The sequence below is a fragment of the Rhamphochromis sp. 'chilingali' genome (genome assembly GCF_963969265.1).
Source record: "Rhamphochromis sp. 'chilingali' genome assembly, chromosome: 1".
Classification (NCBI taxonomy): domain Eukaryota; kingdom Metazoa; phylum Chordata; class Actinopteri; order Cichliformes; family Cichlidae; genus Rhamphochromis; species Rhamphochromis sp. 'chilingali'.
In genome coordinates, this window is record NC_137929.1 from 28,374,123 (window position 1) to 28,386,671 (window position 12,549).

The 12,549-nt window shown below is 40.0% G+C and overlaps 1 protein-coding gene across 5 annotated transcripts in view; it reads left to right on the top strand.

Moving 5' to 3' along the window:
• Positions 1–12,549, top strand: part of kcnip4a (potassium voltage-gated channel interacting protein 4a) — a 159,299-nt gene that overhangs the window by 138,252 nt on the left and 8,498 nt on the right. For 4 of the 5 annotated variants that reach the window (XM_080891852.1, XM_080891855.1, XM_080891854.1 and 1 more), the window contains one exon: positions 8,919–9,043. In XM_080891852.1, the coding sequence (XP_080747978.1) occupies positions 8,919–9,043 (125 nt within the window). Of the gene's footprint in view, positions 1–7,725; positions 7,826–8,918; positions 9,044–12,549 lie in introns of all 5 variants that reach the window. The other variant, XM_080891851.1, reaches the window with a different exon arrangement.

Consider the following 12,549-nt stretch of genomic DNA (forward strand, 5'->3'; position numbering starts at 1 on the left):
ATGGGTGAATGATGCTTGTAGTACAAAGTGCTCTAAGTGTTCAGCTAAAGCACAAAAGCACCATATAAGCACGAGTCCCATTTACTGCTCTGCTTTGTAGCTTGAAAACTGTTTACCCGTATCTGTATAATCTGGCTGCGCTCGACGTGTTAACATACTGTAATGCAAGCATTACACTAATGCATGCTCATTATGTTTAGCATCTGCGCCAGAGGTATCATCTATTAACAGATGTTTTAGTGTTGACAGAAGCATATCTTGAGCAATAAATCAACATAGCCACACAACACTTAGCGCAATTCAGTATTCTGCTGGGAGACAGCTTGTGACATCAGAGTTGATGTAACTTCAGGTCAGTTTCACATCACATTGGCCTTTTTTTAGGACTCGTGCCAGTCATGCAAGCGCAGGCTGCCAGACACTGCTCATCTGCTGCCCTCGTCCCTTGTCTCTGGGTATAATTTCAGTTAATTGCTAGCTGCCAAGTATCTGCCACGTTTGTCCCCCAAAAACAGCATGCAGCCTTGGGACTTAAACACTGGTAGCGTTACAGCCAAATAACACTGAGCTTAAAAGAAGCATCCTAGCCCCTGGCTCCGGCTGAGTAGATTAGATTTATATGACCGAAAAGGCTTTGCCTCTGAATTTCATCAATTGGCTGTATGACCTTCTGTAAATGTTCCATATACAGACTATTACTAATACCAAGGTGACCTTTAGAAAGATGAGAGAATTTAAATCGAGGTATTGACAAACCAGCATGGCAATTACCAGTCACTAGCATCGACTTAAATACCATCCAATCAAACAATCCTTTTTTACAGCCTCTTGTCATTTTGCCTCTGTTTGGTTCATTCAATGATATGAAGCATGTTTAAGGAAAAGCAAATAGCTGTGCTGCATCTAAGATCCAGTCAAATTAAGCTGGCACTGACCCTGCAGATGCCATGAAATTGCTGTGTGTTTTGTTGTAATGTAAAACTTGGCTGATAAGAGGTGGCGCTGCTCGGACTCTACTCCAACTTTGATCTGTCTCGAGGCCACCAGGAGACAGATTAAGGTGTTAAGAGATTAACACCTGGGGAACCACTGACTTTAAAACCTGGCTTGAGGACAGTAAACACTTCAAAATATCCAATACCATCCATCTCTTAATAAATGATGTCTGGCATGTTGTCATTTGTTGTCTTTGTAAAGAGCTTATTATTTATTTTTTTTATAAACCCCAGAAAACCTATAAAGCAGAAGTTGTTGAAAAGGCAGTATATTTTTGTTGACGGACTATCCAATATCGTTGGAATCACTGGCACTTCAGTGAACCAATGCCTCACTAACTCTCTAGCTTAGTAAAACAATCCCATTTTGTGCAGAGCGATTAATTACTTCTTTTAAACCAGTTTGATTCTCGACCAGATACACATCAGGATGCAGATAGAAGCGACAGCAGCACTGGTGTCCTCCGCCACATACAATCACTCATACAGGTGACTTGGAGGATCCCAGAAAATCACTGCTGACCATATTGTGCCTAAAAAAAATGATCGAATCAAATCATGCTGGAAGCCAACAAACTTAAAATTCACTCATTTTATTTTCTCTTGGATATGAACTATTTAATATCTGAGTCAGTAGTGTGTTTGACAACCATTGCAGTCATCCATACCTTGCTGTTATGTTAGCATATTTTGACCCTAAAAGGCCAACAGAGGAAACAGCACAGCCTTGTGATTAACTTGATACCCTCAGTTTCTTGTGTTGCATTGCCAGGATTCAGAACCTGCTATATTAGGAGTTAGCATGGGTTAAGATAAGATCAGATTTGAGTTTGGTTGTCATCTGGAGCTTATCGATGGCCAGTCTCAGTGGTTACTTTGGTGAATGTGAGGAAGTCAGATTTATTCAGGCAGGTTTTGATAGTAAGTGACGCTTTGAAAAGAGCTATTTACATCACTTATTTACTGTCTCTGTCATGATCTTTGTTATTTCATTGCTCCAGAAAAGCTGCAATAACTCATAAGAGTTTATTTCTTCTCTCTATCTCTTTATTTATTGCTGTTAAAGTGAAGTGTTCTGCACTAAAGCCAATCTGATAAGAAGGGTTTTTTTGTTTTTTGTTTTTTACATCTGTTTATTATAGATTTAGCATGATGACATGAGTCTGTTATGGAAACTGATACTAAAAACACCACATAATGATTAATTTTTGATCCAGCCGTACATGTGGTGTATTTGTGGTATCTTTTGTAGCTACTTTAAATGACGTTTTCGTCCTTCTATATTAATTTATTTTAACCTCTGAGACCCCGTGTCTCAAACCGGTTACATCTCGTGCATCCCAAAAAAGAGCTCAGGTCTCATGAGGTTAAGGATGTGCTGCACATGCATCTAAAGTCACGTTTCCACTACAGAAAACTTTCCCTAGGGATTAAAAAAAAAAACCTCTGGGGGAGCTCTGTACTTTTCTGCCACAGTGTGTAAAATATGTTTCCAACAATGATTTTATAGCCCAAAACCAAATGGTGGAGTTGAGGGGGAGTTATTACTTTCTTTTAAAATTTAAGGACTGTGGTTACTCATCACACCATTGGTCTCATTTCCCAGCACTGACTTTGAAATGAGTGAAAATCACCATCTTTCAAAATCAGAATCAACAGCTCTCTCTGTCCCTACGTTTATATGGCATCAGCAATCTAGAACAGTGTCTTGTATAGCGTGGCTCAAAAATAGGGCAGAAAAACAATCCTTTTCATGAATATAAATTTAAGGATGTGTAAACATTGATGTATTAAAGAATTTGAGATTTTGTCATCATCAGCTTTTGTCATGTAGCTTTCCCCCTTTTTCTGTTTACATGCTTAATGTTAGCCTAAGCTAGCAGCACAATGGGTATAATGCTGAATAGGAACATTTTAGGTTGCTAACATGGCAAACTAATTGCCCAAATTCAAGGGCTGCATCTTTGAATTTGGCTGCAGGTAAAAACATGATACTTAAAAGATAAGTATGTTATAAGTATGTGCGCATGTTAGCTAACTGACACTAGTATTTAGCTTTAGCGCATCTGTGTGAGTAACCAAAACCTGCTGTTGTTTACATTTTAAACATGAAGCGCCGTTATTTAGGTTTTATTCAATGTCCAGACCTTGGTTTTCACTTTCCGTGCCTAAATGCAGTATTTTTGTTCTAAGTTGGCCATCATCTATAACCAAAACTCTCCAGTCCAGTCACGGTCATCTTCAGACCACCTACTGAAGCAGTACAAGTGCACATCAGCATTTCTAATGCCTGTAAAACCCTATCTAACTGTTGGTGCTAGAAGATAAGTTGTGCTCCCTTGGAGTCATGGCCTACTTTTGTGAGCTCTGCCTTCTTGGCGCCACTGTGCTAAAGCAGCTGGAGCTAAAGTATATAAGACCTAATCTTAGACACACACACACACACACACACACACACACACACACACACACAAGCAAAATCCAGGCTTTGATGTAGCCTATCAGTGGCTGAAATTAAAAACGATCTTGGACAATTTCACACAGATTAAATGCAGACTTCCCCCACTAAAGACCAATTTAATCATTTTAATTTGAACCCCACACGGAGTCAGGTCTTTTGCACTTACTGTATTAAATTCATCTGTCCTATGTGTTCCCCGAGGCCATCATTTGGCTGTATGCAGCTTCAGACTGTACGTACCCCCTCTTACCACAACAAAGAAGCAGAAAGCTCAACAGCACTGACCCAAGAGTTATTGATAGTAAGCAGTTGTGTCTGTGTGTCAAGTATTTATTAGTCCCTCTCTTTCGGTTTATAGACCCGATTGATTTAGTAAAGTTTTATCCTCCAGCTTGACCTTATAACTCTGGAATGAATGAGTCCTGATATAATAAACATTAAGGGACTGTAGCAGCGGGGCCGTGATTGATCAGTCCAAACTGGGAGGAAGGGAAATATCCTGACATTCGTTCTTCAGGATATAAGTGTTTTTGCAGGGCATTGACAAAGAAGATACTGTGTGGTAGACCATTTTAGTTTAGTCTGCAAAGCGTGTTACACTATGGTCTGTGGTAATTACATTTTGCTGAGACATCAGTCTCATTCTCTTGTATTGCTGCAGGCCAAAATAGTGAAGGCAGCTTTGCTGTTCAGGGGTGGCTGTGAATTACGTTGTTGGCGAGCTGTACAGTCAGCCAGAGCCTACTATTATAGCTGCTGTCACTCAAGAAGCTGCTAAGGTCTTTTTTTTTTTCTTTCGAGGAAGGCAAAAGTATGGCATGACGGTATGAGTTGGCACGTATTAACTAAACCAGTGAAGTAAATGTTTAGACTTGCATGATATACTTAATTCTTCAGGACAACAACAGCGGTTTTATTGCCTTTAATGAACTGGACACAAGCGGTGCAATACCGGCAAAGGTGCGACCTTTGACCTTTATCAAAGGGGCAGGAGGACACAGCTTGAGCTGTTCTTCACAGAATCACACACAGTCGAGCGTCGAATCCTTTTTGTCAATAAAATAAAAGGGCAACTTTTAATCAGACAGCCGTGACTGTTTGCTCTTTTCTTGCCTGATTAAGCACTCTGTCACTCAAGCTCTACTCCGTTCCACTTTAGAGATCAGCTTTTATTGCCTTCTTGCTAAGTCATCCTGTCGCTTCAGTACAGTCGAGATTCGTTGTAATGTTCGCGCTGCCTCCTAAACTCGGTTCAGCTGCTAAAGAATCTACTAAAGGCCCTTCTCCATGATGTCCTTGAGCTCCAAGGTAGAAAAAGGTGCCTCTCTGGAGCACAGTAATGCCTCCAGATGAAGCCAGCTTGCTGTCAAGACCAATATATCTTGATAACAAAAGCAACATCTGTCTAGTTCAACCTCAGTGAGGGGGCACTCAGACGTCTCCTCTCCACTCAGGTAGGAAGGTGTGTGTGTCACCGAGGTAACGAGAACAGATGAGAGCTTCATCCTCTAAATCTCAAAGTTATTGTGTTATCAGAGGAGGCAATATGAAGCGGCCTTCAACAGAAAGAGATTCTTCACAGCAAACAAGTTTGTTGTGCACAATAATGTTGGTCATTATGTGGCCAGACCTAAGAGCTTTTAACCATCTACACTCTGCGGTTTGCCTGTGGTCCACTAACACAGTGTGCACTGTTTATGCTTTATACACTGTGAGGCTGAAAAGGCAGAGGCACATTAAATATTGACTCTGCCGGGGCTTCTTTCCAGCTCTGTGGAATAAGTATTTGGCAAAATTAGGAGTAAAAATTCACGCTTAAGGCTAAGCTTGGTTGAGCTTCTTCCTCCTCCAATTCAGCCACTTTTGCTTATACATGAATTCATACAAATAAAGCAAGTATGATACATCGTTAGTGTAAGTCTGCAACATCTGATCCAAACAGTAGATGATCCAAAAGAATAATATTAGCATTAATTATCATTAATTCAACAACCTTTTCAAGGATCATTTCTCTCTTTCCTCTACCTCCAGTTTGCTTCTACACTTCATGACGGTGTAGGCTGCAGATTTATGACACTATTTCCATGCCCTCTGTACAATGATGTAATTGTTACTACTACATCCCTTTATAGCCCAGGTTTATAGAGACCTCTTGCAACTCTCATCAGTCATCTTAACTAGTTAGTTATAAACATGCCATGAGCTACATCTCTATTACTGTTTTCTCCTGCGAGAGCTGCCTTGTGCTTGGTGCACAATTGACAAATGGTTCACAGCACTCGTCTTAACACCCACAGCTGCCGTCAAACCTTGAACTAAATTTTTCACAATAGCCTGGAGAGGGAGGGCAAATGGAGTTTTTTTTGGCAACACTGTGGACTTATTACTTAATGGCTTTCATATTCACGCGTTGGTTTTGCATACAACAGAAGATTTTTTGGGGTGTGTAGCGGGGTCATCAATTCCTACCTTGAATGCACCACTTTGTTAAATTAAAGAGGAGGCAACACATTTGTCAAGAAACCAGCTTGTGTGCGAGAAGAGATGACACCCGATGAGATATTAACTTACATTGTGACCCGAGGTCATGAGCCTCCATATCACATTCAGAGCCCGTCTTTTACACTGATGGAGAACAATGTGCTTGGAGATTGATTAATAATGTAACCAGCGAACTAGTCCTATCTCACACTTCTGCAGTCCTGAACCTGTAGTTCATAGCTTCACCAACCTGCATCAAAACTGCACAAAAAAAATACACCAAAATGGCATTGAAAGCAACTTTCACAGACACCTAAACACTGTTAAGATCTGTTCTCTTGGAATGTGAAAAGCCATCTTCTCAGGTCATTACAAAGATGCTACTTTAAGTATAAATTTGGTTAAAAAGGTTAAAAAGACGCCATTCCTCTTCACCACCTCTGCAAACCCCAAAATTGGCAATTTCAAGGCGATGGAGCTAAACACTGTTGACACAAGTAGGAATTACAGGTTTTGACAGATCTTTTAGGCCTTTCTCTAATCAACATAAAATTGCTCAGTGGGTAAATTTAAAGGGCCTGAACACTCTTTGCAATAAACCTCAGCCTAAAGGACAACTCTTTCTGTTTTACTTTTCAACTAAATCTAGATATAAGGGCACATCTGTTTAAAAGCCAAGGACTAGCTCAGTAGACAAAGCACAGAATCCAAAGACAGTTCGTAGATGGTCTTGGGAGTAGCTTTGTACTGTTTCAGCTAAACAGAAGAAGAAGTTCCTCGTTGGTCTTGTTTTTATCTGTTAGGAGCACTGTCCGTGAAGTAAATTCAGAGATAACTTCAGCAGTGCTAGTAAATAAAAATGTCTGTTGATCTGCCAGTTGGTTCAGTCTAAGAAGTTTCTCGGCTGGATTAAGAGAAGTGTAGTGTAGCTCAGGGGTGTCAAACATTAGGCCTAGGGACCAAATCGGCCTGGTAAAGACTGGTAAAGGTTTGCATAAAAGCTGGACTTTTAACTGCATTTTCATAAATTTTACAGCTTTTCTTACTGATAAAGACCTCCTCCATGGTCATTCATAATGCACCAAAGTAATTAAGTAATAGATAAACAGATAAATGCAAGAAAATGTCCTGTTTTCTACTGTCTACTGTAGAAATTTAAAGTTTTTACAACATATCCACAGCAAAAACAAACAAAAAAAGCTAAAGCAAAGCAAACGTCTGACATATTTTTTGTCATACTTTCCTTATATTAAGAGCTCTTGGTATAAAAGTGCAGTTAAAGTCGTCACAGTAACAGGAAGGAGAGTGTCTCTGGGCCTTCTAATCTGAAAATTACGTGGGTTGTGGGTGGCACATGATGTAAAATAAGTTTTTCGTCCTTGGTGCAAATGGTTCAACCTGTTGTTGGGGATGAGTTTCCCATTTGAAGGGAGATATTGCCATGACAACTTCTCCTCAGAATGAGCAGAACAATGTTGAAAAATTCCTTTTCCTTTTCATCCATCTTTCTTTTTTTTGACCTATACTGAGGATTTTGAATAGCTAAAAACTACTCATCAGTGTGCTATGCATTGTGTTAAAAGCTAATTAGTAACAGCCAAAATGACACAAGCCGAGCTCCTTTTGAGGCTGCTTGCTGCAGAGCAAAAACACTGTGTTGTTGTCCTGAAGACAGCTAGCTTCATGTCCAAACTTAGACCCTCACGTCTTGCATGTCCAGCGTCCTACAGTGTTCTGAGGCTCTTGGTTGCCTGGGTAACCCACAAGACCTAATGCTGTATTTCCCAGGTTACCCTCAGATTGTCCACAAGCGCGGGGTGAGAGCTCGACTCATGAGGCTCTTTCCATGCTCCACAGCCAAAAAGCCATCCTCCACTAATCAAAGCAAGTGGCTCTTCCAAGGCTTTCTCTCCCTCTCTCTCCCTTCACTCTGTCTCTCTGATGATTTTGTTGCTGTTGTCTAAGATGTTCTTTTGTTTCTGTGTCTTTTCTCAGCCAGTACAGGCTTTAGTCACACATGATTGACGGAGCTGCATTTTAGCTGCAACGTGAAATCTTTTCTTTCTTTTCTGAAGGGAATAAAAATGTTTTTCTGCTGTTCACAGTCAAAACTGTCATCTTTCACTGAAACAAAACACTCGCATATTGCAGATTAGTTTCGGCGTAATTACACGGTGACGTGAAAAAGAATATGTGATGCTAAACAGGTCAGGTGAACAGAAATTTGTTAATTACACTGCTGTAATGCTACAGTTTCTGGACTAATATGATGATGAGAATGAGATCAAATAGCCATTTTTATTTCCTTTATATCAGCTGACATCCCCCAACGGATGCGGAGCTTTTGTTCCATAGCAACAGGTTAATTATGGTCCGTTTAAAGATTTGGCCTTTTGACTGTGGGCCGTAATAAGCCTCTTCGAGCTAATGAGGCACTTAGTGTGTCACACTTCAGGTATATGAGAGACCCTGCACAAGACAAGTCAAACGCTGTGCTGTGAGGACAGTGCAGTCGGTGACAGTGCCCAGACAGCATCTGCTATCATTAAAGGCCCATTAAAACATTTCACAGGGTTCAGCTACCCTCTTTCATGAAGAGGCTCTCTGCCACGAGGGCTTGTTGTGTTCCAGGGTCTCAAAAAAACTCTAATTACCTCTGCTGTCATGTTTGTTGTAGAGAAGAAAAGAGCATTCAGGTTTTTTGTTTGGTTTTGTGAAGGGTCCGATAAAGGAATGTGGCGTGTGAGGCAAAGAAAGGACTTCAGAACTGATCCGCTTGAATGGATTTTCCCATGAGCCAATAACATTTTGTAGTAAAATGTTGAGTTCTGGCATTGTGAATGGAGCTTTTTGTTGTTTTTTTTGTTTTATTTGATTATCTATTTGCTGAAAATGTAACAAGATAGCTAAAATTCTAGTGTCAAAAATACAAATTTGCAAGGACGCGTTTCATGTCTCACCTTGTTCTTTCTCCTCTCCAGACAGCGTCGAAGACGAGCTGGAACTATCGGCAGTCCGCCATCGCCCAGAAGGCCTGGAACAACTCGAAGCACAGACGCGGTTCTCCCGAAAGGAGCTACAGATTCTTTACCGCGGCTTCAAGAATGTAAGTGACGAGGCCACCATACATAATGTACACCTTGGAATGCTTTGTTCTTTCTTGGATATCTCTTTTTTCTTCACATCAAAAACATTGTTTTCCTTTTGATTTTATTTCATGTATTCTTTTACAACCTGCTGTAGTGAGCAAGGGTGTTTCCACCCAAGTCTCCTGAAGCAGCTCAACCTGCATTAAATGTTAAACTGTCCAATAGTGCTTACCACAGAAAATTTAAACTTCGGTACACGGTTCACTGTGTCAGAGATAATGAGGTCATACCTCAACCCTTCCACCCCCTCCCAGCTTACTTCTTTGTCATCTCTGGTGTGAGGCATAATAAGATGACCCAGAATTAACCCAACCCAGATTATCTGGCTGTGAAAGAGGATAGTGAGAGTCCTGTGATGGTGTTCCCGTGAGGCTTCAGTTTCCTGTTGCCTGCAATGTGCTCTAGCCAAGTCCCTGCAAATCTTTCCCATTAGTTCGTTTCCACTGGAGATGGTGTAAGAGGTAAGAAGTGTTCTGATCAGGGATTTAATTTGTGCTTCACGCTGCCTGATTTCACAGCATTTAAAGACATTCTCTATTTTGCCACTGGAAGGGATGAAGTGATGAATCCAAATAACTCAGGTGGCCCCTTCAGCTTTCTTTGAGCACCAGGAAAAAGGCATACATATTAATTTGCCCCTCTGGGTGATTTATCAGGAATATATGCAGAATTTATTAGCAAGGGACATAATTTCCATTTGGTACTGGAAGTGTTCTGGTTTTCGTTTTTTGTCGGCTCATAGTCTGAGTACCATATAATGCCACCTTTAAGAATCAGAATCAGGTCTTGGTTGGATGGAGGTAAGCAGACAGTGTGGACAGCAAAACAAAGACTGCAACTGCTAAACTGCAGTCATGAAACCATTGATATCATCTGACAACAATTCAACAAGAAGTCTTAGCCCAGAAGTTATCAAACTAGCCGATGGCTTTCCAAACAGGTCACTTCCTGTTAAAAGGGAGTTTTTCCTTCCCACAGTCACCAAGTGCTTGCTTGAAAGGGATTATCTGATTGTTGGGGTTTTCTTTCTGTTATTGCAGGGTTTTTAACTTACACTAGAAAGTACCAAAAGGCAACTCTTCTGATTGTGATTGAGCACTATCTAACCTTTTTATTTTATTTACTTCTTCTTAGTACATGGGGATCTGTCCGGCCTTCCACAACGCGCAGTATCATTTCCTAATTCTCCATCTGCCTTTTTAAAATCTAAACTTGAATTTTAAATTCAAATTCTTTGATTTTTGATAAAAAACAAAAAATGAAATTCACATGATCCTCACTGTGTTTAGCTTGTTTGCTGTTTAGAATAGTAAAATATTGGCATGTTAGCATTTACCTCTGTACATCAAAGAGCCTCAATACAGCCTCACTGAGCCACTAGCATGGTTATAATGTTTTTAGTGTATTTATTCATTTATGTATTGGAATAGGAGGTCATCGTCTCCGTTTACTCAGTTGCTCCTGTCTACTGTGGAGTTAGATGTGGTTGAACTAGGACCCCAAACTGGACAAAGAGAAAGAGTAATGACGCTTAAATTACAGCTATTAAATAGCTTCTGTTCATCACTAAATCTAGAGTGTGGCTCATTTTTTAACTTCTGGGGTCAAACAGGTCATCTTGTCTTGCCCTATCCCAGTGACATTGGCAGAATGAAGGAAAGCTTTTAAGGCGAGCCAGACTAATAGAAGCTGGCATGATTCCCATGATGAGAAGTTTGGCCCTTTGTCCTTGGTATCCAGGGTTTTGAAGCAAATCAAACTTCTCCAAGTTTGATTTGGTGGAAGGATGAGGTCATCTGTCTTGACAACAGACTTTACAAGTTATTCACTTGTAGCACAAGTGGTGCTTTGTTTTAGATATAGCGCTTTGTCGAGCAAGTCTCGTCTACCAAATGAAACCTCTGGTTCTGGGCCTTGATCTCGAGGCAGAATTTGAGCAAGGGGTCACCTTAAAGGTTTGAGAGAATTTATTATTTAAAAAAAAAAAAAACCTTGACCTCAGACTATAGAAAATAACACAATATTGTCCTCACGTCTGACTGAATCTTCTGAGCTTTCACAGTTCACAGTCCAGGGTACTGACTTGGGCATTAGATTAAGATCTCATACTTTCGATGCCATCAGTCACGATTCGTCTGTTCGTAGGTATATTTCATTCCCCGCACTGCTTATTGCCGCCTCGCTTCATGGGTCTCCAAAAGGAATTTCATGCCTGGCCAGTTTTGCATTTGATTGAATTGGATGTGTGATTTTATTATCATGGATGAGCTAATTTTACAAGCATATCAAATGAATACAAATAAACTTTCTGATCTCTCAGTCCGTCTAATGAGAACGGCATTGAACAATGTGCAAAATCAAAACAAAACAAAAAAACGAGGACAAAGGGAAACAGTGACTACGTTGGTGATCATCCTGGAAAATGTAACCCATGTTTTTCTAGTTGCTTTTTTCTTTTTCTTAAAGTCTTGATCTAGAAGTGCATGAGCAAATATTTATGAATTGAGTCCTAGCAGGAAAAATAAGCTAATTAATTTTATCGATATGTATGTAAATGTAAACATTTAGATATTTGTTATATCTTTAATTTGGTGATATGTTCATCTGTTGTTGGGACACAGATGCATACTTTATGAAAATAAAATGAACTCTGGCTTAATGTTATATATGTATATAATATAAAATAAATGAGTTCCTGACTTTTAGCTCAGCAAGATCAAAGTTTTCCTTGATGGGACCTAAAGTCAAAGTGTAACTATTTCTCTGTACTTGAAATTGAATTGCAGGGGCGCTGCATTGCATGTGGTAATAAGATGACGCACAGGCTCCATTCCCAACTGAAAAATAGCCTCGCTCACCAATGTCATCATCAGGCTACAAAGAAACGCTGATATACAATCAGTTGAATTCTGCCACGAGAGTGAGACTCGCTCCAACAGCTTTCACTGAGCTTTATTTTTTCTGCAGCTTTTTAGGATGATTTGCAGTAGAGAGAATAGAAGAAGAAGTGTGTGTGATGCACAGACACACACAGGTGCAGCCATGCACATACTCTACAAGTCAAGTAGAAGTCCTATTAAAAAAAATCCCCCTGCTTACTATATTTATTTACAGAGCACAACTACAACAAGAGGTTGACTGTTGAGAGCGTGTTGTCTGCACGGTTGTAGAAGATAAACAAAGCATTAATTAACAGCTGCTCTGGTAAACAACAGAGAAATACTGTCAAATACAAAGATGCTACAGTGCATTTTGTCTTTATGGTGGATATGCGTGAAGTCCCTGCAGGGACAGAATTTCTACATTCCTTAAGAAGCTACAGATAAAAAATACGCAGCGTTACGTAAAAATCTTGATCCAACCCTTACTTCTTTATATTTTAGTATGAAAATGGGAAATTAAATAATAATACAATAATAACAATTTATTGAAATGTGTGCAAACATATCTAGAAAAAAGCATA